This window comes from Python bivittatus, unplaced genomic scaffold, assembly GCF_059951505.1.
Source record: "Python bivittatus isolate LINGU-HERP-01145 unplaced genomic scaffold, Pbiv_v1 ctg000650_np1212, whole genome shotgun sequence".
Taxonomy (NCBI): domain Eukaryota; kingdom Metazoa; phylum Chordata; class Lepidosauria; order Squamata; family Pythonidae; genus Python; species Python bivittatus.
Genome location: NW_028277093.1, coordinates 1,980,460 through 2,004,644, shown reverse-complemented (window position 1 = coordinate 2,004,644; position 24,185 = coordinate 1,980,460). Strand labels below are relative to the sequence as shown.

General features: G+C 45.1%; 1 protein-coding gene across 1 annotated transcript in view; it reads left to right on the top strand.

Annotated features, from left to right (window-relative positions):
* The first annotated feature begins 3,528 nt into the window (after positions 1 to 3,528).
* LOC103062992 (uncharacterized) overlaps positions 3,529 to 24,185 on the top strand; it is a 28,285-nt gene continuing 7,628 nt past the window's right edge. Inside the window, 6 exon segments of the mRNA XM_088151206.1 lie at positions 3,529 to 3,879; positions 4,506 to 5,101; positions 5,411 to 5,525; positions 5,653 to 5,720; positions 7,309 to 7,438; positions 11,899 to 13,112. Coding sequence (XP_088007332.1) covers positions 4,685 to 5,101; positions 5,411 to 5,525; positions 5,653 to 5,720; positions 7,309 to 7,438; positions 11,899 to 13,112 — 1,944 coding nt within the window. The 5' untranslated portion in view covers positions 3,529 to 3,879; positions 4,506 to 4,684.

The window sequence follows — 24,185 nt, the reverse complement described above, 5'->3', positions numbered from 1 at the left end:
CTGGAAGCCTTATATGGACTTTTTGTTGAATGAAAAAAGACTGAATTGATGATTTATGGATTTGAGGATTAAAAAGGGTCACAGACAAAGGTAAAGGAATAAGATGGCAATTACTTTAATATTCTTTTAATTTTCTGTATTTTTCACTGAAAAATCCTGCCCCATTACCTCATAGTTACACCCGAATGGCCTCACTGACCCCCCCTAGACACATGAAGTACTATATCCAATCAAAAGCTTGCTTTCGTCTGTACCCAAATACCTTGCTGCGACTTCTGGTCACTTCTCTACTCCAATTTGCATAAGTCTATAAAGAGGGACCACAGCCCTTCCCCTCTTTATAGATCCTGGAGGCAGGTTGGGGACAGATTGTTATGGAGAAAATGTATCCTTGCAGTTGCTAATGGTACTCGCTGACTTGATGGCACAGAATCCGTCCGTCTGCGGTCCCCTGTCATGTTTCAAAAATGGTCACATACTGCCTCTTGATGGTCAGTTTAATATGTGAATCAAAGTATGTGGTGGAGGAACTGGCCATGGGCTCTGGGCAAGGCTCTTCTTATGTTTCTGGTGACCTGATTTATTGATATTATTAGATTTCAGTACCACCGAACTCCAGAACAACTCTGGGCAGCTCAGAATTTAAACAAGCAACAATAAAAACACAGATTACAATATAAGTAAAGAGCATAGCATCACTGCAAACAGTACACAATACATCAAGAAATACCTGTAACGAGGGGCCGCATTCACCCTACTCCAAGGGCTGGGATGTTTCCTATTCAGAGAACACATACTGGGGAGAACCATGTAAATGTCTTGAGCGCAGAAGGGATTTGCACACAATCATTCACTTTATACCAATGGAAGGATGAAACCATATAAATGCCTGGAGTGTAAAAAGTGCCTTGGAAGCAGTGTTTTTGCATAAAAAGATGTACAAAGGGTAGAAACATACGAATGCATTGAGTGCGCAAAGGAACTGAAAAGACTGCAGTCCTGAGCTGTTGATTATAATCTGCTGGTGGTGGATGGAAGATCGGAACAAACAACTGGCTGGTGAGGACAAGAGGAGAGAAGTGTGGTGTCCTCAGAGGGGATCAAGGAGAGGACAGGAAAAGTCTTGCAAGAGTTCGCTACCACTGGCTACTTGAAACAAGCTGGGATGCCAAGGATTTGTCCATACCGTGTGCTGAATGTGGCCTTTTTGGAAGACTTCGCATGGCAATCACGAAGTGATTTTGGACCACTACGGGCACTAGGGACAGTGCCAGGACTCTGCGCTCCGACCTTCCTTTGCATCCAGATGCTTAATGTGCGTATCTCCAAGAAGATGCCTCCTATTGAGTAGGCTTTATTTGTGATGGATGTCAACATTTCCACTTCTCTTGTATTTACTCTTCTTGACGAAGAAAACACCATGCCGGCTCTAAGGCAAACTCAGCTTTGCTATGGCCGTGTTAACTTCCTAAATAAAGATTACCTTTTTTCTCTCTCTCAAGGACAAGTCTCCAGAAGTCTTTTATATGAATGTCAATCTATTTCCTTCTTCTTCTCTAAATACACTTTTGCACCATGTAAAATCTCCAACATGCTTAACTCTAGCTTACTAATGTTTATACATGAACTGGTGAGACAAGAATACCAGCAATTTTCCAGGAAGTTATAAGGAGGAAGATTACTCCCCCCCCAGATGATTATCAGTAAATTGGAGAAAGGGTGTTTCCTCATAGTCACTGAGAAGAAGGTCCCTATTTGAAATGGAAGGGCTGGGGGGTGGGGGAGGTATGCATGGCTGCAGGCATGAATCTGAACATATTTGAATGCAGGCAAATCCTTAATCCTAACTCTGGACCTGGCGAGTGTGCCTCGTCCCTGCTCCTGTGCTTTTCGGCTGATGGTCTAAGAGGGCTTAGAACGTAGCTCTAATTAAGGAAGTGGGACAAGATGCATGTTGTAGCAGCCCCTCTACTGAGGTATGTATTGATGGGACTTCTGCACCTGGACCACTTTGTTAAGTTCTGGTTCCCCATTTTAAGAAAGATATGACCAGGATGAGAGCCAGCTTGGTACAGTGGTTAAGGCATCAGGCTAGAAACTGGGAGACTGTGATTTCCAGTCCTGCTGTAGGCATGAAGCCAGCTGGGTGACCTTGGGCCTGTCATGCTCTCTGGGCCCTAGGAAGGAGGCAATGGCAAACCACTTCTGAAAAACCTTGCCAAGAAAAGTGCAGTCCAGGCAGTCACCAGGAGTCAAACACTGACTCGAAGGCACGCACACCCACAGAGAAAGACAACTGGGATCAAGAAAGTGCAGATGAGGTGTTTTCCATGCAGACACTGTAGAAAAGGCAGGAGCGATAAAAGTCCTGAGGCAGCAGATAGGTAATAGTCAGGAAGGTTAAAGCATAAAGTAAGAATTGGTGAAGTATGTTACAAAAAGGAAAATTCCTTGTTGTTTTCCAAATGAAAGGCAGAGAAAAGAGACAGAATGATGTGGGAATGATTTTTTTTTCCTTCAGCCTTTGTCCTCTATGGCCTCTTTCTCTTTTGTTCGTACTTTATGAGGATTGTGCCATTGTTCTCCAGTCAACTCTTCATAAAATTGATGCTCCCTCTCATTCCTGCAATTAAAATAGTAAACTTTTCTAGAACATTATGTTTTTGAGCGCTTTTCCGAGTTAGGAATGTGACAATTTCAGTCCAGCATCTGGGTTGGGTTGGGTTGAATTGTGATCCAGCCCCATAAGGAATCCCATCCAGATCAGAGATCCTCTCATTTAGGAGAGAGTTGGAACCACTCCTCATTGAGCTGACAGAAGTTTTCCTGAGTTAGAAAGGAAATTAGAGTTTGAACACTGATGATTATCCTGGCTTGCGAGTTCCCCAAGTTCAAACTTCATTCTACTTCCAACGTTTTATTGCTGCATTATCTATAAAGAGAATTCTCCTGTTCCCTATATTCTGGAGGGGCCAAGGGGTTTTAATAAAGATACCTGAGGCACAAATCTCAGGCCTTTTTTGTGAAAAATGGCTCAGATTCATGATAAAAACATGTATTTAAAGGAATGTAAAGCTCATCTTCTGGTCATTATATGGAAATCTCCCTATATATATAGTCTCCTTGGCTCGGGCATGGAAATAGGTAGCTCTCGAGAATTCTGGGAAGTCCTTTTGATTTCCCAGTTCCGCCTTGGATTTCCTGGTGGTGTCTTATTCAAGTTCTATATTCTCCTACTCTATAGGTGGGAAGCTAATTGTCTGCAGAAAGTCCAAATTTCCCCCTCAAGCTCCAAACCTCCCCCCCCCCCCGGTCCTCCCCACGATCATCTTGGGCGTGCGCTCCGCTTTCCTTCCCAGCAAGAGAAGCAGGATCCGCCTCCCGCCAACCGCCTCCTGCTCTCGCCGGTCAGCAGCGAGGAACCCCCAGGCTCTGGGAGGACCTGGGCGGGGTACGGAAGTGGCCGAGGGGCCCCTCTAGGGAGAGGCTCGCTCTCCTCGGAGTCTCCGAGGCCTCGCGGAGGCCCTTCCGGGGAGGGCGGGAGCTGCACGAGCGCGGCTGCGGCTGCGGCTGCGCGGCTGGCGGGGAGAGCGGCGCTCGCGGGCCTGCGCGGAAGGCGGGGCGCGCATCCCCCCCAACCCCCGCGCGCCTCTCTCGGGCGGCGGAGTCGGGCCGGGGCAGCCTCGGGGCAGAGCCGCCTCTCCCCTGCTCCGGGGGCGCTCCCAGATTCCGCGTCCAGCCTCCGCCTCCTGCCCGGGGAGGGTCTTCTGCGGGCCCCTCCCGCGGGCCGGGAGCCGGCGAGCCCCATGGCTGCTGAGCCGCCCGGAGGAGCGGGGGGCGGCCCCTCCCCGGAGGATCCCGCTCGGAAGAGGCCGTCAGGTGAGGCTCCCCGGCGCCCTCCGTCCGCAGGACCGCGTCGCCCGAGCTCCCGCCGGAGCCCTTTGCGGCCTTTTCCTGACGGTGTTTTCGCGTCACCCTCCGGAAAGTCTCCGAAGGGCGAGTCCCGCGGAGGGACGACGGAGGCTTGGTCGTCTCCCCGAGGATCTGACGGGGGAGGGAGACTCAGCGCTCCCGCATGGGGTGGGTGGGATCTGCTTGCGGGGATCCGGAGTCGAGCTCTCTGGTGCTTTTGCGCCAGTTCAGATTGCCATTTTATTTTATGTGGACTGAAGTTTTATGATTTGTTAACCTGTTTGGTGTTTGGCATGTTGTGTGAACTGTGCTTGTAGGTGAGTGTAGATCTAGGATTTTAAAAAGCAAGCCCTTCTTTGTGAGAAAAAAAAATAGAAAATCCTCTGAAATGCATTTATTGGGTATTCCAAGTCTTTGATGGAAGTGAATTCCATATTTTGCACCATACACAGACACACAGGACCTATCTGCTCAGTGCCACTGCCATCCTATACCAGCTCAGAAAAATAGTTCCTTCCATGGGGATGAGTGTTGTTCAATGGTTAAATCCACCATTTTCTAATTCTTGGAATTCATTTTCTTTTCCATCTCAGATACACAAACTGGAAGCCATTTCTACGTCCTTGCATACAGACAAGTGTCTCTTGGACAAAGAGGGCTGAATCGCTTGCTGTGGCCATTCCTGCAGCTACAGAAACAGACCTATAAATGAAAAGGCATTTGGAGATCCACCTCTGACCAATTTGGAGTTGCGTGACAGGATAGAGAAAGAATGGAGAGAGAACCTTTAGCAGGTGTGGGAACTGGAAAAAGTCCTTCTGCTGTTCAGCCTGGAAGCTGTGGGGAAATCTGGGCAAGAACTGGGCAGAAGATCCTGGAGAAAGAAACCATCCATTCAGAAGTTCAGCCCCAGAACTTCAGGAGCGTCCACGACCAGGAGGCTGAGGGTCCCCGAGGACTTTGCAGCCAACTCTATTACTTGTGTAGTCAATGGTTCAGAGCAGAAAAGCACACAAAAGCGCAGATGCTGGACCTGGTTGTTCTGGAGCAGTTCCTGGCCCTTCTGCCCCTGCAGATGGAGAGCTGGGTGCGGGAATGTGGGGCAGAGACCAGCTCCCAGGCGGTGGCCTTGGTGGAAGGCTTCCTCCTGAGCCAGGCAGAGGAGCAGAAGGAGCAGGTCGAGTTGCAGGTGAGAGACCTTCATTTTGGGAGCCCAAAAGGGGTTTGAATGGAATAAACAATGTGTTTGAATTCTTAACCCCTCCCGACCAGAGTACTCTGGCATTCATAATATGTGGAGATGTTTCACTAATTCTTGTAGGTCATTGTTCTATTATCCATTCTAGAAGATAGATTTGGGACAGCCGTTCCTTTCTTACTTTCCAGCCTCACTGATGGACATTGGGGGGCTTTGAAGTTGTGTTCAGAGAACAAGAATCCACTTCATCTTGTGTGATATCCGTTAATTCTTCTGCTTTTCTCCTGCTGCTATTTCAAGTCCATCGCTGTGGACATCAGAGAGCCTCAGGGAAGGAGGAATTCATCAAATCCCCCTCAAGAGCTATTTTTCAGAGGGATCTCTCAGGAAGATCCAAGTCAGGACACCTCAGGAGGTAATCGAAGGTCCTCCCATTCCCTAGAGAGATCCCAGCCATCTCATCTTCTCTAGGTCTTCTCTTCTATAGAATACCTCCCCCTATTTTATTAATTATGCATTTTAAAATTATCTCTCCCTCACAGGGAAGACTCGAATGAAGTTGCCTGCTCTTTATGGTGGAGCTGAAACAGTGGTTGAATCTCCAGCTCAAGTAAGAGGAGGAAATTTATGTATTAGAATTATATTCTCCCTTTCTTTAGGAGGTCAAGGTAGTATACACAGCACTCTCTCTTTCCATTTTTCCCTCTTGTTTGGGCTCAGTTATTTTTGTGTTCCTGAGCAATGTGGAAATAGGGAACGGAAGATTCAAGTTGCCCTCAGTCAGCTTAGCCTCCTCTGAAGTCTGTGGTTCGGATATAATAGTTTTTAATTTCTACCCTGAGATTCTTATTAGGAAGTCTTTTTTTAAAAGACCAGTACTTAGCTCTTCTTCTGCAAAGGATATCATTATAGTAATAAATAGTTACAAATCTATAAACTATGCCATGCTTTTTTTTCCTTTGTTGTGTTTTTGTCACTTTTTTGTAATAGTTTTTTTTAAAAAAATTTCTTGATGGTGTATTATTATTTTTGTATTTTGTTTTTTCTTTTTTGTTATTAATTCAAAATCAATAAAATAAAATAATAATTTTCTGCTAATTATTCTTCCTACTATTAGATTACATTAACTAATTTTTTAAAAGTTCTTTAAGAGATAGGAATAACATTATCACAGCGGTAGCAACTGCTAAAAGAGACCCATTCATTTTGTAATATTTTGACTTGGAATTGTGTATTGTTCTTCAAAAGTAAGTAAATACCCATACTGGCACATTACCATTTTTAAAAAGCCTTGTTTACAACCAGTGATAAGCGAAATAAGCACATCAAATAAAAGGCAGACTACTAAAATCCAGTGAAGGTGGCCAGATAGAAAAGTCTCTAAATAAAAATTGTCCTGAAAGAGCACACAATCAAGGCACTTTTGGCTTGCAAAGTAATTTCTAATCCTCTGATTTGGGCCTGGATTTGGCGGCCAAACAATGCAGCTTTGTGAAGGCTGAGAAATGTCCTTCCCAGAAAATTTTCTCCAGTTTCTTATCTCCCATTCAGCCAATGGTTCAGACTACTGGATGGGTGGATCCAGAAGGAAACTGGGATCACTTTCACTGAATGGCACTGAAAGTCCTGCAGGATCAGTCAAGTTGATAAAGCCTGCATGAAATATTTCTTCAGTCAAAAGCTTTTGGCTCTGTCCATTTTCTCACTTAAACTTTGGAATCCTATGAAGCAGAACCATTTAGGTTAGTGCATATCTGTGATGGAATGGTTTGGTGAAGGCCGCGCTTGGGGAGATAAGCATTTCCTTAGCCCCCAGAAAGAGCGTGGGAAGGTAAAGAGGATGAGACTGGCACCACCCTACAAGATTCTGTCTTGTAGGTGAAAGCTAATAAATGCTATAGAACTATATCTGTACTGTCTTGTGGAGTTCCTTGGGCTGAACCTGACATCAGTCTCGCCAGACTGAATCTAAACTTTCCAAGCCAGCCAGCAAACACTGCGAATTCCTTAGGGTGGTGCCAGTCTCATCCTCTTCACCTTCCCATGCTCTTTCTGGGGGCTAAGGAAATGCTTATCTCCCCAAGCGCGGCCTTCACCAAACCATTCCATCACAATATCTTTGCTTTGGGAATTTGTGAAGAATAGGACAGATCTTGCAAATCCTCCTGGGCTTCTTCTGTTCTTTTTTCTTTGTTCAGGAGGGTGTTGTGTCCTTCGAGGAGGTGGCTGTGTATTTCTCTGAGGAGGAGTGGTCTCAGCTGGATCCTCACCAGAAAGCGCTGCATTGGGAAGTCATGCTGGAAAATTGTAGGACCGTGGCCTCTCTGGGTAAGGGTTTGCTACTCTCCAGTTGGAGAGTTCAGGAGGACATTTTGTAGGTAGATGCCATCAGCTATTTCTTATTTTAAAAAATCTCCAACCAGATGCCATCTCTTGGGAGGGAGAAGAGAAAGATGCTTCCCTAACTGTCCCATGAAGGACTGTCATTTATTCAGGCTCTTGAGTTAATGACTTTTCTTCCTCTTCATTTCTATCCTGAGCCTTGGGATTCGGGGCAAGATGATGCCAGTTTTCCATTCCAAACATGCTGTTTAGGATTAATAAAAGAACTGGGTGTTTCCCCTGATTCTTCCTTAACTCCTCTTTATGTTTTTCTGTCTATAATGATGGCATTTGGAAGTCCTAATAGACATACAGGGATTATCGCAAGGATGTGACTACTAGAGAATTGGGCTGTCTGATGGGCCAGGTTCTCATGAAATGGGACCTTCCATCCAGATGACTCTTCTTCCCATTTTCTCCAAGGCTTCTCTTTTCTTAGAGCTGCCTGCAAATGCAGGGACAACTGGGATGAATGAACATTGTTGTTGTTCAGTCGTTAAGTCGTGTCCGACTCTTCGTGACCCCATGAACCATATTGCGCCAGGCCTTCCTGTCCTTCACTGCCTCCCTGAGTTTGCTCAGTTTCATGCTCATTGCTTCATCTCATCCTCTGCCGTCCCCTTCTCATTTTGCCTTCAATCTTTCCCAGCATCAGGGTCTTTTCCAAAGAGTCCTCTCTTCGCATTAGGTGGCCAAAGTATCTGAGGTTGAGCTTCATTATCGATCCTTCCAATGAGCAATCAGGGTTGATTTCCTTTAAGATTGACTGGTTTGACCTCCTAGCAGTCCAGGGGACTCTCAAGAGTCTTCTCCAGCACCACAGTTCAAAGGCATCAATTCTTTGGTGCTCAGTCTTCTTTATGGTCCAGCTCTCACAGTCATACATTACTACTGGAAAAACCATAGCTTTGACTATGCGGATCTTTGTCGGCAAGGTGACGTCTCTGATTTTTAATATGCTATCTAGGTTTGCCATAGGTTTCCTCCCAAGGAGCAAGCGTCTCTTAATTTCATGGCTGCAGTCTCCATCTGCGGTGATCTTGGAGCCCAAATAAATGAAGTCTGTTACTGCTTCCATTTCTACCCCTTCTATTTGCCAGGAATTGATGGGTCCAGATGCCATGATCTTAGTTTTTTTAATGTTGAGTTTCAAGCCAGCTTTCACACTCTCTTCTTTCACCCTCATCAAGAGGCTCTTTAATTTTTCTTCACTTTCTGCCATTAGGGTGGTATCATCTGAATATCTGAGGTTATTGATGATTCTCCCTGCAATCTTAATTCCGGCTTGTGATTCTTCCAGCCTGGCATTTCTCATGATGTACTCTGCATATAGGTTAAATAAGCAGGGTGATAGTATACAGCCTTGTCGTACTCCTTTCCCTATCTTGAACCAATCGGTTGTTCCATGACCAGTTCTAACTGTTGCTTCTTGGCCCGCATACAGATTTCTCAGGAGACAGGTAAGGTGGTCTGGTACCCCCATCTCTTTAAGAATTTGCCACAGTTTGTTGTGATCCACACAATCAAAGGCTTTTGCATAGTCAATGAAGCAGAAGTAGATATTTTTCTGGAACTCTCGTGCTTTCTCCATGATCCAGCGAATGTTGGCAATTTGATCTCTAGTTCCTCTGCCTCTTCGAAACCCAGCTTGTACATCCGGTAGTTCTCGGTTCGTGTCCTGCTGAAGCCTAGCTTGTAGGATTTTGAGCATAACCTTGCTAGCATGTGAAATGAGCGCAATTGTGCGATAGTTTGAGCATTCTTTGGCATTGCCCTTCTTTGGAATTGGAACATAAACTGACCTTTTCCAATCCCGTGGCCACTGTTGCATTTTCCAAACTTGCTGGCATATTGAGTGCAGCACTTTAACAGCATCATCTTTTAGTATTTTAAATAACTCAGCTGGAATACTGTCATCTCCACTAGCTTTGTTGTTAGCAATGCTTCTTAAGGCCCACTTGACTTCACTCTCTAGGATGTCTGGCTCAAGGTCAGTGACCACACCAGCATGGACATCAGGGACATTAAGATCTTTCTTGTATAGTTCTTCTGTGTATTCTTGCCACCTCTTAATCTCTTCTGCTTCTGTTAGGTCCCTGCCTTTTTTGTCCTTTATCATGTCCATCTTTGCACTAAACGTTCCTTTGATATCTCCAATTTTCTTGAAGAGATCTCTAGTCTTCCCCATTCTATCGTTTTCCTCGATTTCTTTGCATTGTTCATTTAAGAAGGCTTTCTTATCTCTTCTTGCTATTCTCTGGAAATCTGCATTCAGTTGCTTATATCTTTCCCTTTCACTCTTGCTTTTCACATTCCTTCTTTCCACAGCTATTTGTAAAGCCTCATCAGATAGCCATTTTGCTTTCTTGCATTTCTTTTTCTTTGGGATGGTTTTAGTTGCTACCTCCTGTACAATGTTACGGACCTCCGTCCATAGCTCTTCAGGCACTCTGTCTACCAAATCTAATCCTCTAAATCTATTCATCACCTTCACTGTGTACTCATAAGGAACATGATCTAAGTCATGCCTGAGTGGTCTAGTGGTTTTCCCTACGTTCTTCAATTTAAGCCTAAATTTTGCAGTAAGAAGCTCATGATCTGAGCCACAGTCAGCTCCTATTTTTGCTGTCTGTATAGAGCTTCTCCATCTTTGGCTGCAAAGTATATAATCAGTCTGGTTTCGGTATTGACCATCTGGTGATGTCCATGTGTAGAGTCGTCTCTTGTGTTGTTGGAAAAGAGTGTTTGCTATGACTAGCTTGTTCTCTTGACAGAACTCTATTAGCCTTTGCCCTGCTTCATTTTGTACTCCAAGGCCAAACTTGCCTGTTATTCCAAAAACTCCTTGACTTCCTACTTTAGCATTCCAATCCCCTATGATGAAAAGGACATCTTTTTTTGGTGCTAGTTCTAGAAGGTGCTAATTCTAGAAGGTTCTATAAAGACCTAGAAGGTCTAGGTCTTTATAGAACCGGTCAACTTCAGCTTCTTCAGCATCAGTGGTTGGGGCATAGACTTGGATTACTGTGATGTTGAATGGTTTGCCTTGGATATGCACTGAGATCATTCTGTCGTTTTTGAGGTTGTACCCCATTACTGCCTTTCCCACTCACTTATTGACTAATAGTGCAACTCCATTTCTTCTAAGGGTTTCTTGCCCACAGTAGTAGATATAATGGTCACCTGAATTAAATTCACCCATTCCCGTCCATTTCAGTTTGCTGATTCCCAAGATGTCGATGTTCAATCTTGTCATCTCATGTTTGACCACATCCAGCTTGCCTTGGTTCATAGATCTTACATTCCAGGTACCTATACAATATTGTTCTTTACAGCATCGGACCTTCTGTTCGCTTCCAGATACATCCACAGCTGAACGTCCTTTCGGCTTTGGCCCAGCCGCTTCACTCTTTCTGGAGCTACTTGGAATTGCCCTCCACTCTTCCCCAGTAGCATATTGGACACCTTCCGACCTGAGGGGCTCATCTTCCGGCGTCATATCTTTTAGCCTTTTAACATTGTCCATGGGGTTTTCTTGGCAAGGATACTGGAGTGGGTTGCCATTTCCTTCTCCAGTGGACCACATTTTGTCAGAACTCTCTCATGACCTGTCCGTCTTGGGTGGCCCTGCACAGTATAGCTCATGGCTTCACTGTGTTATGCAAGCCCCTTCACCATGACAAGGTAGTGATCCACGAAGGGGTGAATGAACATACCAAGACTGAGAACCAGTTTTTTCAAGGGAGAGCTTCCTCATGGCAAGGAGGCTAAAGCTCAGTTCCCAGGTCCAAGTCCATCAGTACTTCCACCTTCTCAGATCGAAATTAAATGAACCTGTTCTGCCTCATCATGTCATTTATTTATTTATTTATTTATTTATTTATTATTATTATTATTATTATTATTATTATTATTATTAATTTTGCATGTCACCCATCTCCCCAGCAACGGTTGATTATTGAACAGAAGCAACATACAAGAGTCCCTCTGTTGTCCTAGCCCAAATCTGTGTTCAGTCCTACATCATTTTATTTTTCTATAAGCATCCTTACAAGTCTTAGTTATTTGGGAGGTACTTCATTCTTGTTCATCACCTCGTGCTTCCTTGGAACTGAATCTGAAGGAGCAGTTGAGCTGATGGTACCCCACCCTGAGACTCGAAATGATCTTCCCCAAAGGTTTCAAGAGGGAAGTCTATGGCAGATCTTACATCAACCTGATACCAAGCATCCGACCGTGTTTCGAACACGCCCTGGCAGAAGCAGGCAGAAGGATCACAAAAAGAGATAAAGGGAAGAAGAGCTCAGGGGGGACTTTTGGTAATGTCAAAATAAGGGATGCAACAATGGAGCTTGATCCCTTTTGCACCTCGGTTTGTGTCACCTTTTCTTTTTTTCTGTTCCAAGCAGGTGACGGATGGGAGATGGAGGATTCTGGCCAAGAGGCAGCACCTTTGCCAAAAGGCGGAAAGGAAGTTGCGGAAGGGATGTTGGGAAAGCAAAGGCCTGAGGAAATCCAGTTAAAAGGGGGGCTAGGAAAATGCTCTACTTTTCAGTGTGCAGATGTCAGTGTCTTCTTGGCTAAAGAAGATCACCAAGAAAAAGGAGTGTACACAGGGCGCAGAAAAATACTCAGAGATGAATCGGGATTATGCGAGTGTTGCAGAAGCCATGCTGTAGAGAAACAAAATGAAAGCGGGAAATGCTCCAGAAGGACCCTTCCTCTTACTTTATGTCAGAGAATACAAGAGGAAGGAAAACCATATAAATGCCAAGAGTGTGGAAAGAGCTTCAGAGATTCAGGTTATCTAACTTCCCATAAAAGGATCCACACAGGGGAAAAGCCATATGAATGCAAGGAATGTGGAAAGAGCTTCCGATTTGCAACAAGCCTTACTTCCCATAATAGGATTCACACAGGTGAGAAACCATATGAATGCCTCAAGTGTCAAAAGAGCTTCAGTCAAAAATATCAGTATACTGTACATAACAGAATCCACACTGGGGAGAAACCATATAAATGCATGGATTGTGGAAAACGCTTCACTGTATCAGGTTCCCTCACTTCCCATAAAAGGATCCACACTGGGGAGAAACCATATAAATGCCTGGAGTGTGGAAAAAGCTTCAGAGCTTCAAGTTCTCTTAATTCCCATAAAAGGATCCATACTGGGGAGAAACCATATGAATGCAAGAACTGTGCAAAGCGCTTCAGACAAAAATATCAGTATATTGTACATAACAGAATCCACACTGGGGAGAAACCATATAAATGTCTGGAGTGCGGAAAGAGCTTCCGTTCTGCAAAACACCTTCCTTCCCATAAAAGGATCCACACTGGGGAGAAACCGTATGAATGCAAGGAATGTGGAAAGAGCTTCAGTGAAAAACATAATTATGCTGCACATAACAGAATCCACACTGGGGAGAAACCATATAAATGCATGGAGTGTGGAAAATGCTTCACTGAGTCAAGTTCCCTCACTTCCCATAAAAAGATCCACACAGGTGAGAAATCATATAAATGTATGGTGTGTGGAAAGAGATTTACTCAACATCAATCACTTTATGAGCATAGAAAAATTCATTCAAGAGAAACCAATAAAAAACAGAATAGAACCGCATAAATAAATTGTGTGTCAAATATTTTGGAAACTAGAGTCCTAAGTTTTTTATTACCACAGAGAAATGAAATGTTAGTGAATGGAAGATAAGAAGAAATGATGGCGAAGAGAATGGAGAAGAATAACTACAACTGATTACCTGAGCGATGTTGAGCATTTGTCCATACAGTGCCCTGAATCTAGTCTTTCTTGGAAGACCCTACGTTGGCACCATTCGCTTTTTGCATCTCTCAATTTATTGGCCACTAGAAGCACCAAACATAAAGACATTAGAGGGACTCTGCACTTTGACTTTGCTCTCTTTGCAGCCAAATGTGTAATCTTCATCTCTCATATTACACCTCCTCTTGAACAGACTGTTAATTATGAGGGCTGTCAGCACTTTCAGTATTGTATTTACTCTTCTGGCTTCCTTGCTCTCTTGGGATGAAGAAAATGCCATGCAGGTTCTAAGGCACAGATGGGCAACCTCGGTTTTGCTGCCGCCATGTAACTTCCTGAATAAAGGTGTATCTTTTGGTTTTCTTTCTTTCATGGACTAGTCTCCAGAATTGTTTTACAAAGTGTCAGTCTCCTATCTTCAATCATTCTCTCTAAATGCACTTTTAACACATTCAGTGGGGCAGGAGAGGAATACCGGCAATGTTCCAGAGTTACAAAGGGGGAGATAAAAGGTTTTCTTCCCTAGATCCGAAATAATACTCTCCACTTAATTATGAAGCCATGGTTGTGTCCAGGGTTTGGGTTGAAGTCCAGCCCCATAAGTACTTAGGAATCCCATCCAAAGCAGAGATTCTCTGATTTAGAGGAGAGTATGAACCATTACTGATTGATCCAATGTACGTTTTTCTGAGTTAGAAAAGAAAATACCTTGTGATGAAAGATGGCTGATTACTTGGCTCAGCCGGCCATGGGTGCCAAGGCAAGCCCTCCCTTTAAAAAGGGCATCAGCACTCAAGGTAAATACCCTCTCTATTTTTCCCACAACCACTGCCCTGTGAGGTAGGTTGGCTGAGAGAATGACAGGACCAAAGTCTCCCAGCCAACATCCATGCCTAAGGGAGACTAGTCCAGCACCTGAACCACATATGATTGTGATTATCATTACAAACCAGAAAAATTACACGTAGTCCTCAACTTATGGCCATTCATTTAACAATCATTCAAATTTATGATGGTACCGAAAAAAGTGACGACCAGTCCTCACAGTTATGACATTGCACCATCCCCACTGTCACGTGATCAAAATCAGGCACTTGGCAAACGGCATGTATTTGCAATGGTAGCAGCATCCTGGGGTCACATATTCACCATTTGCGACCTTTCCAATGAGCTTCCAACAAGCAATGTCAATGGGGGAAGCCAGATTCACTTAATGACCACGTGATTTGCTTAATGACCAGTAAAAAGGTAGTAAAATTGGTGTGACTCACTTAACGACTGCATCGCTTAGCAATGGAAGTTTCAGTCCCAATTGTCATAAGTCAAGAACTACGTGTAATCACTAAATTCCATCCAATCAAATCAGCCAGCCAAGTTTTGTTCTTGCCTTTTTCCAGTGCAGCAAGTCTTCCTTTTTTTTCTCTCTGTTGTTTCTCCTTCAAGATAGTTAAAAACATCTTATTTTTTTTCATGGACAGGGCTTTTCTGAAAGATCTATTCATGCTTCTCTCCTAAGATCTCCACCCCTCACCTTCATCGTCTTTGGCTTCTGCTTCCCAGTGGAGTCAGTGGGGGAAAATGCCCCCTTGATTTCACCAAGGATCAGGATGGGGTGTACCATTATCTCTACCTCAGTGGGATTGTGTCACCAAGAACAGATTCGATTCTGCCGGCAAGCTTCGTGGTGCTTCTGTTTAACTAACCAGCTTTGTGAGTAGATCTCGGGTAGGTTTTGTATCATTTTGTGTGGAATCTGCATTCATGTCCTTTTCCATGATGAACAATCCTCAGAGAAAGTTCATCTATTTTGCCTGTTATAGAGGAAGAAAAAGCTGTGTTATTACTACTAGTAGCTGTAGTAGAATGTAATTAGGAGGGATCTCAAAGGTTATCTGATCCAACACAGCTTAACCACAGGATCGACTAACATGAGTATTAAAGATGACTTGTAGGTTTGTGGTTTTCTTTTTAATGCAAGAAAGGGAATAATTCATGCTGGTTCCTTCTGCCCTTGCTTTTGGCATTCATGAGATCAACCAGAATCCCCAGGATTTTGCCCAACATCAGCAGACTTTCAGTGGCTTCCGGCTGTTGCTTCTGAATGCCAGGTCAGTCTGTAATAAGGCCTCCCTCATCAGTGATCTAATGATTGATGAGAGGGCTGACCTGGTGTGTATCACCGAGATCTGGCTGGGTCTGGAAGAGGGGGTTGCCCTTTCGTAGGTATGCCCAGCTGGGTTTCAGTACGGCATCAGCCGAGACTCCAGGGCAGGGGTGGGGGTGTAGTGATTGTCATCGGGGAATCTCTTCTTTCAGGGCGAGCATCTGCTGCACCACAGGTCACTGGATGTGAAATCCTGTTCATTAAATTGGGCTCTAGGAATCAGTTGGGATTGTTGCTGTTGTACCAGCCTCATTGCTGCATAGCAACCTTCCTGCCTGAGTTCTTTGACTCTATTTCTGGGTTGGCAGTGGGGTTACCCAGACTTATGGTTCTGGGGGACTTCAACCTGCCTTCTCTAGAAGTGGGATCTGAGGTAGCTTGAGAGTTTGTGGCCATCGTGATGGAAAAGGACATGAATGCAGGTTCCACACAAAATGATACAAAATCTACAAAATCAGTCGTCACACACCAGATCTGGGGTTCCTGTCAGAGCAGTGGCTATGAGATCTGAAATTGGGGGAGCTTTTGGTGTCTCCCTTATGGTCAGATTGGACCCTGATTTCCATGGGATTCTCTAGTGCCACTATCCACTGCAAGGAGGCTGGACCCATTAGATTGGTCTACCCCTGGGGACTGAGGGAGCTGGATGGGTTTCAGAGGGAGCTGGGGGTTGTTCCTGTTGGTCTGCTGCATGGTCCATCCAAAGCCTTGGCTGCCACCTGGAATAAGAAGGTGGCTGAGGTTTTAGATCAGATCACACCTATGGTTCACAGGAGCTGAGGAAGATGAAACGAGAAGAGATGTCTGGAGCGTCGCTGGCATTCTACAGGGAATGAACTCGACCAGACGCTGGTTAGAGCCACTATTAAAGCCTACCTTGTGGCGGTAAAGGTGGCGAAGAGTCAATACTTCTCCACCCTTATTGGGTCCGCAGATAGCTTCCCCGGAGCCCTGCTTCAGGTGACATGAGCCCTCTTGGGTAAAGGGTGCTTGGGGAACCTTTTGCAGGGGCGTGTGGAGGAATTTGCTCTGGATCTGTCTGACAAAGTCACTTGGATTTGCTCGCAGTTGGATGCTGGACTTGTTGCAGGTCCAGAGGAGATGCCTGTAGTGGGAGTCACGCAGATTCACACCATTCCCAGATAACTGGGCAAGTTATCTGGGAATGGTGTGAACCTGTTGGACCTGAGGAAGTAGACAGGGTCCTTAGGACTATGAGCTCACCAACCTGCTCTTTAGATCCATGCCCCTCCTGATTTGTTAGTGGCCTAGGGGGTGTTGTGTGAGTGGATTCTAGCAGTGGTTAATTCTTCCTTGAGTGAGGGGGTTGTCCTATCTGAGTAATCTCAATATCTCTCCTACATCTGGAGAGAATTTTCGGCAGTCTGGATCCAGCATCCAGCTGCCTGTTTGGCCATAATGTCCCCCATGATCCATGGAATGTCACTTCACCTTTTCTTACCTGAAGTGACCAGAGTGGCTATTCTTGAGGAAAGCGAGTTTTGATCCCCACAAAGATTTTTCTCAATGTTCACAAGTTCACAGATGGTTCCTAGACATTAATAAGAGGAAGATCTAGAAACTGTGACATCCTGGAGATGCCACCACCTTTCTTAGACAGGCAATAAGTTAGAGGGATTCTTTCCTTCTACTTCTGTTGGAATATTTTCTTTATTTACTTGCAATGGTCGTGAGCTTAAAAATAAGGCATGCTTTAAAGACAATGGACCAGTCTTTCTCAATGTAGAAGTTTCTTCAACATCCAATCCTTTTCCCCCCACCCCAATTATCCTTTTTAATCCTTGTAATTTCAAGTCAGTTTCTCCTGGGTGCCCAGCCAGTCAAGAAGCAGCAGCTCCAGTATCAAGTCAATGAATCTCAATCTCACAAGGTTTGCGCTCTGCACAGGTACAGACTCACAGTGAAATCTTGGTGCAAACTTAAAAGATTGGATTGCGATGAATACGAGGCTTGCAAAGCAAGGAGCATATCTCAGGAAGTCATAAAGCACCGTTTGTAATAGTAGTGCAGATGTCCTGAAGGGGGGATGAGAGGTCAGCTCCCATCGGTTGTATGTGGAGGCCTTGCATTCTCCCTCTGTCTGTCATTCATTTTCCTCCCCCATTGGTCCTGACCTCCAACTATGTAACTAGCATGCAAGATGAGAGCACATCCTGCAAAAGCTGAGGCAAATAGGTGTCTCAACAGGAAAAGGGTAAAGTGGGGGCATTGGATGGGGCAAAGAGCCTCAGCTTGGAGTTAGGGCATGTAAACATGGAGCCCAAAGCCAGATGCCACCACAAATTTTTGTCTGAGTGCTGAAGCTATTCTGGAGAGACATCAGGCACCTAGCCACTCACTCATGAGCCACACATCTAAACCGAGCGCAGGGTTTCCCACATTTTTCGAGCTTGCAACCAATGGGTTCACACAGTTTCCTGAACACCTTTTCCTAAGCCCCACACAAATGTTTTCCATGACATTCATTAGCTTCCTTCAATTCAAAAGCAACATGCTTTACCGTTTTTCTTGCGTATTCAATAACAAGGAGAAGGAGAAGAAGATAGAATCCCAGGTTAAGGAGAACAGACACAATTTCACGCAAGTCCCAACAAGCACGGCCCACTGGGACATGGGCAGCCTTCAATTCCTCCCAGGCAGCTGAGAAATCAAACAAACAACCCTGGCCAGCAGAGGTGAGAGCTTCTCGCTTATCCTCACGCAGCTTTCTTAGGGTGGCAGAGAAGGGAAGTTGTTTGATATGGCATGAAAACAACACACACGCTTCAAACAATGACAAGTGAATAGCAGATACTAAACAGCCTCCCTAAAACAGGAGGGCAACAAGATGCCTTTGTAGTAGCTGCCACAGGACACAGATCCTTGCTGTTTGTTTCAGAAAATCCATGGGTACACACACAGACTCAGCAGGCTTCGTAAAAGATCCAGAGCTCATTATTAATAATAAGCCAATGATTATTATTAATAACCCTAAGGGCCCGGAAGGAGTCAGAGCAGAAAACAAAGGTGGTGCTGGAACTGAGACGTGCGCTAAAGGGGCCGTTCTCCTGGGACTTGGACTCCATCAACCTATGCAGTCGTTGCTGAAATGCATTCTGTGGTTGTCTTCTGTGGTGGCTGTCCCCCTGGGGACAAAGATCCTAAATTGGCTTAAACCTCGAAAGCCCAAGAAGGGTCTCCAGTTCTGAAGCGATGGTCAGTCTGCAGAAAGTGACGAGAATAAATGATTAACTAGAAAAAAATAATTAATGCCCAGCATGGATGAAGGAAGGAGACGAAAGGGAAAACAAAAGAGAAATGGATGCAGAGAATCAAGGAGATTACAGGATAGTCCTTTCAAGAACTATAATTTAACTAAACAATAACCAAATGTCTGTCTGTCTGTCTGTCTGTCTGTCCGTTCGCCCGCCCGCCCATCCATCCATCCATCCATCCATCCATCCATCCATCCATCCATCCATCCATCTATCGTATTTATATAGCTCACCTCACACAAGGTGACTCTGGATGGAGTACAACAATTAAAAAGAATAAATACATAAAAATAATTACAAATAAAAAACTGTAAAATAGGAGAGGATAAAAATAGGGGAGGATAAAATTAAATAAATAATACAAATGAATAAGGGAGCCATCGTAAAATCTCCCCGGTCCCCTGGGAGCCCCAGGCCTGATCACATAGCCAGGTCTGGAGGGACTTGCGGAACGTTAAGAGGGATGGAGCTAACTTCACTTCTAGGGGGAGAAGATTCCACAAGATGGATGCCGTGGCAGAGAAGCCCCGCCTCCTGGGACCTGCCCAATGAAATTCTCTGGCAGACAGGATCCACAGCATGCCTTCTCTGCCAGACCTGATGGGACGGGCAGATGTAATCGGGGAGAGGTGGTCCCTCAGGTAACCCAGCCCTATGCCATAAAGGGCTTTCAAGGTCAAAACCAGCACCTTGAATTCGACCCAGAAGCAAACTGACAACCAGTGCAGCTTGCAGAGCAGAGGTGTAACATGTATCGCCCTAGGGGCACACATAACTGCCTGTGCTGCTGCATTTTCCACCAGCTGAAGCTTCCAAGTACTCTTCAAGGGCAGCCCCATGTAGACTGCATTACAGAAATCCAAATGGGTGGTGACCAGGGCATGAGTGACAGTGATCAGGTCCCTCTGATCTAGGAATGGGCACAACTGGTGCACAACATGAAGCTGTGCAAAGGCCCTCCTAGCCACTACTGCCACCCGCTCTTCAAGCAGGAGTCGTGAGTCCAGGAGGACCCCCAGATTGTGCACAGGGTCTGTCTGGGGCAGTGCAACCCCATTCAGTACCAAAGATGGCATAGCCCTAGCACCAGAAGGCCCCAAAACCCACAGCCACTCAGTCTTGCCAGGGTTCAGTTGAAGCCTGTTGTTACCCATTGTGAGAAATGCTAAAAAGAAGTAATAGTTATTAGTGACAAAAAGGTAGCTTTTATTTGACCGACATTAACAAGGAAATTTCAATTGTTTTATAAAAAGGTCAGATAGAAAAATTTCTATCTGAGAAAAGGGGGGCTTTCTGGGAAAGAGCATAATGTAACCTAAACAGACAAAGAAATAATTTTCTTTTGTCCTGCTGTGTGAGCACATTTAAGATTGGTTGCAACAAAAGCAGGAGGTAGCTGGAACAGAAAGGTCTTCCTTCTAAAATAAAGAAGCCTCTTCTTCTTCTAGGTGAGTTAACGTAGGTTGACGCTAGCTAGAGATAAGGGATGAATAGAACGCTGTATTAGAACTCACTAAAAGTATCTAAATGAAGTTTTTATCAACTAACCAAAGCCTTCAGCTGAAGAGTAGAACTGAGCATGAGCACTAAACTAGTGAATATTAAATTACATGTCTTGCATGTGTAATACTGGACAAGAATGTAAGCCTGACCAATAACAAAACAGGATAGTGATTGAGCGACGGGATAGAAATGTGTAAATTATGCTGAGATCTGTAGGTGGGTGTGGCTTCCTACTTTGATGCTGAGGAGTCCACCAGCCTTTGCAAACGCTTGAAACAAAGTTTTACTGCTGATCAACCCAGAAAAAGTTTGTTACGCTTTGTTTCGTACACCATCCAAACCCTCACACCCTCCAGGCACCGTGATAAGACATTCACAGCATCACTTAATTTGCCAGGGGCAGAGATGTATAATTGGGTATCATCAGCATAGTGATGATACCTCACCCCATGGCGACGGATGAGCTCGCCCAGCGGCCTCACGTAGATGTTAAATAGGAGGGGGGAGAGCACCGAACCTGCGGCACCCCACATAACGGGTAATAGGTTGAAGAGTGCAATTATGTGGAGAAGCTTACCCAAGAACAAAGGTTTTCTGCAGCTTGGAGTTTTTCTTGCCCTTCAAATGGTTTTTTGTCCAACTGGGTGGTTTAATCTCTCTCCCAGTTTTCTTTAGCCTACATCTGCAAAGGCAGAGGACTCACTTCAGATGGATTTCCTCCTCCTCCTTCCTGCAGCCTCTCTTATATCAAGAACTGCACTGTCGTGATTAGGTAATGAGTGACTGTGAGCAGGGCTTCTCAGTGAGTCTAGGAGAAACCCCAAATGGTGGATCATTCATTGGTACATCTCTGTCCAAAGTCAAAGATGGAATTTCCCTGGAATCGTAACATCTACAAACCCAGAACTACTCCATTTTGCAGAAATTCACTCAGCCTGTTGCTTCCCATTCAGACTCTGACAGTCTCTAAGTCAGCACTTCCACCATCTCACCTGTTTGGCCTGGGGATGTGAAAAATAACTGGGTATATTGAGGATACCAGACTCTAGGCCAACAGATGACCTCCCACAGCAGTCCCATGTAGATCTTAAAAGGGAGTGTTAAGTGGAGAGATCCCTGGAGCACGCACAGAATAGATGTCTCTGGAGAGATCTCTCTTCCACCATCACAACCTCAGGAAGGAGGAGAACCACTGCAAAACAGTGCATTCCCTCAGAGATGTTGCAGAAGAAGGCCATGGTCAGGGGTACTGAAAGCCACTGAGAGATCAAGGAGGGCTGCACTCCCCCAATCCTAGTCTCTCCATAAGTCATCCATAAGTCCAACCAGTGCAATTTCCATGCTGTATCTCATCTGGAAACTGATTCCCAAGGAGCCAAATCATCTGCTTCCAATAAGACTCTCTGCAGTTGCAGAGCATTAGCCCTTTCAGGCAAGCCAGGTCAGGAATTGGACACTACAAAGCCTATTGGAGCTCCACGATATTGTCATGGAGCACAAGAACAGAATCTTGAAAGCCTGTCAGTTTCCCGCTGACTTCTTTTATAGGTTGCAGAATCAAGGCAGGATTATTTTGAGTCTCTGGAGTAAGAAAAATGCTGAATTCCATTTCCTGTCTGTTCCTTTGTTCCCTCTGCTCCCTGTACACAGGGATGCGACTTTCTCCAGAACCTTCCAGAACCTTTCTTAAAAATGGAAGGCTGGAGACATTCTAAACTTGTCGTAAATAGCTGGATTGAGAAGCTTCCCGATCAGGGGGGACACAACAGCCTCCTTTCTCCTGGCCCCCCCATGGAAAATGCACCCCTTCTCCCCTTTTTGCATGAGCACGTGTATTGCATACAGAATCCACCAGAGGGCTCCTTCTGCAAACAGAAGGGAACACCATGCACTTCAGCATTGGGCCACTGGAGGGCGAATGCCAGAGGTGGCTTTCCAGGGAGGGTGGGAAGGGAGTGACATCACTACATCTTGCCTCTCTAGGATGCTGCACTCTCTCTTTCTTTAACTTTTTGAGCTTCACAGGCAGCAAAAAGCCTGCAGGAAAGTCTTACGGGGAGAGATCCAGATGTGGCCCTGGATGAGTGGGGGGCTTCTTCCGATGCAAAGGGAGGCAGAGGGTTCTCATGATGGAGAAGGAAGAGATACATGCCAAGCCCTCATCCAGGTTCAATCTTCTGAGTCCTGGGAGAACCCAGATCCCATGTTCCCCTGCCATCCCTTTCCATGCATGGAACAGCAGGGGGGGAAGCAGAGCTCCAGACCAACCGTGTTGCCTCCAGGAACAAATCTGAGAAGCCCTTCACATCCCATTTCCTGGGAAGAGCCCCTGAGTGGGGGGAGAGGGAGAGTTAGCATTGCAAATCTCCAGCAGGAAAGAAGAAAAGCTTTGTAAGGAAGGAGATGCCAGAGATTGTGCCATGTGCTGGATGGGGCTAAAATAGGGTTGGATTCTCTGCAGTTCAACATGTCTTAGGAGGGTGAGTGAACCAGGACGTCATCTCAAGCTACATTCTTTCAAGCCCTGGGCTTTGTGTGAACTCGGCCCCTGCGGTTTGTGGATCTGTTTGGGCTTACGGCATGTTGTATAAACCTGGTTGCGTGTCATAGTGTGACTTGGCTCTTGAAAAGCAAACCCTGAAAAAAGAGAAATGGAACCTCCCAAGCCAGGATTTCATTGGCATTTCATTTTATGTGGACTGAAGTTTTATGATTTGTTAACCTGTTTGGTGTTTGGCATGTTGTGTGAACTGTGCTTGTAGGTGAGTGTAGATCTAGGATTTTAAAAAGCAAGCCCTTCTTTGTGAGAAAAAAAAATAGAAAATCCTCTGAAATGCATTTATTGGGTATTCCAAGTCTTTGATGGAAGTGAATTCCATATTTTGCACCATACACAGACACACAGGACCTATCTGCTCAGTGCCACTGCCATCCTATACCAGCTCAGAAAAATAGTTCCTTCCATGGGGATGAGTGTTGTTCAATGGTTAAATCCACCATTTTCTAATTCTTGGAATTCATTTTCTTTTCCATCTCAGATACACAAACTGGAAGCCATTTCTACGTCCTTGCATACAGACAAGTGTCTCTTGGACAAAGAGGGCTGAATCGCTTGCTGTGGTCATTCCTGCAGCTACAGAAACAAACCTATAAATGAAAAGGCATTTGGTGATCCACAAGATTCCTCTGACCAATTTGGAGTTGCGTGACAGGATAGAGAAAGAATGGAGAGACAACCTTTCACAAGTGAGGGAACTGGAAAAGGCCCTTCTGCTGTTCAACCTGGGAGCTGTGGGGAGATCTGGGCAAGAACTGGGCAGAGGATCCTGGAGAAAGGATCCATTGCAAATATGCTGTTTAGGATTAATAAAAGAACTGGATGTTTCCCCTAATTCTTCCTTAACTCCTCTTTATGTTTTTCTGTCTATAATGATGGCATTTGAAAGTCCTAACAAACACACAGGGATCATCACAAATATGTGACTGCTAGAGAATTGGGCTGTCTGATGGGCCAGGTTCTCAAGAGATGGGACCTTCCACCCAGATGGCTCTCCCTCCCATTTTCTCCAAGGCTTCCCTTTTCTTAGAGCTGTCTGCAAATGCAAGGACAACTGAGGATGAATGAACACACCCAGATTGAGAACCACTTTTTTTCAAGGGACAGCTTCCTCATGGAAAGGAGGCTGAAGCTCAGTTCCCAGGTCCAAGTCCATCAGCGCTTCCATCTTCTCAGATCGAAATTAAATGAACCTGATCTCCCTCATCAAGTCTGTTATTGAACAGAGGCAGCGTACAAGAGTCCCTCCTGTTTCCTTGGAACTGAATCTGGAGCAGTAGAGCTGATGGTGCCCCACCCTGAGACTCTAAATGATCTTCCCCAAAGGTTTCAGGTGTACTTTCTGCACCATGGAGGGCAAAAGGGAAGCCTATGGCAGATCTTACATCAGTCCGATACCAAGCATAACA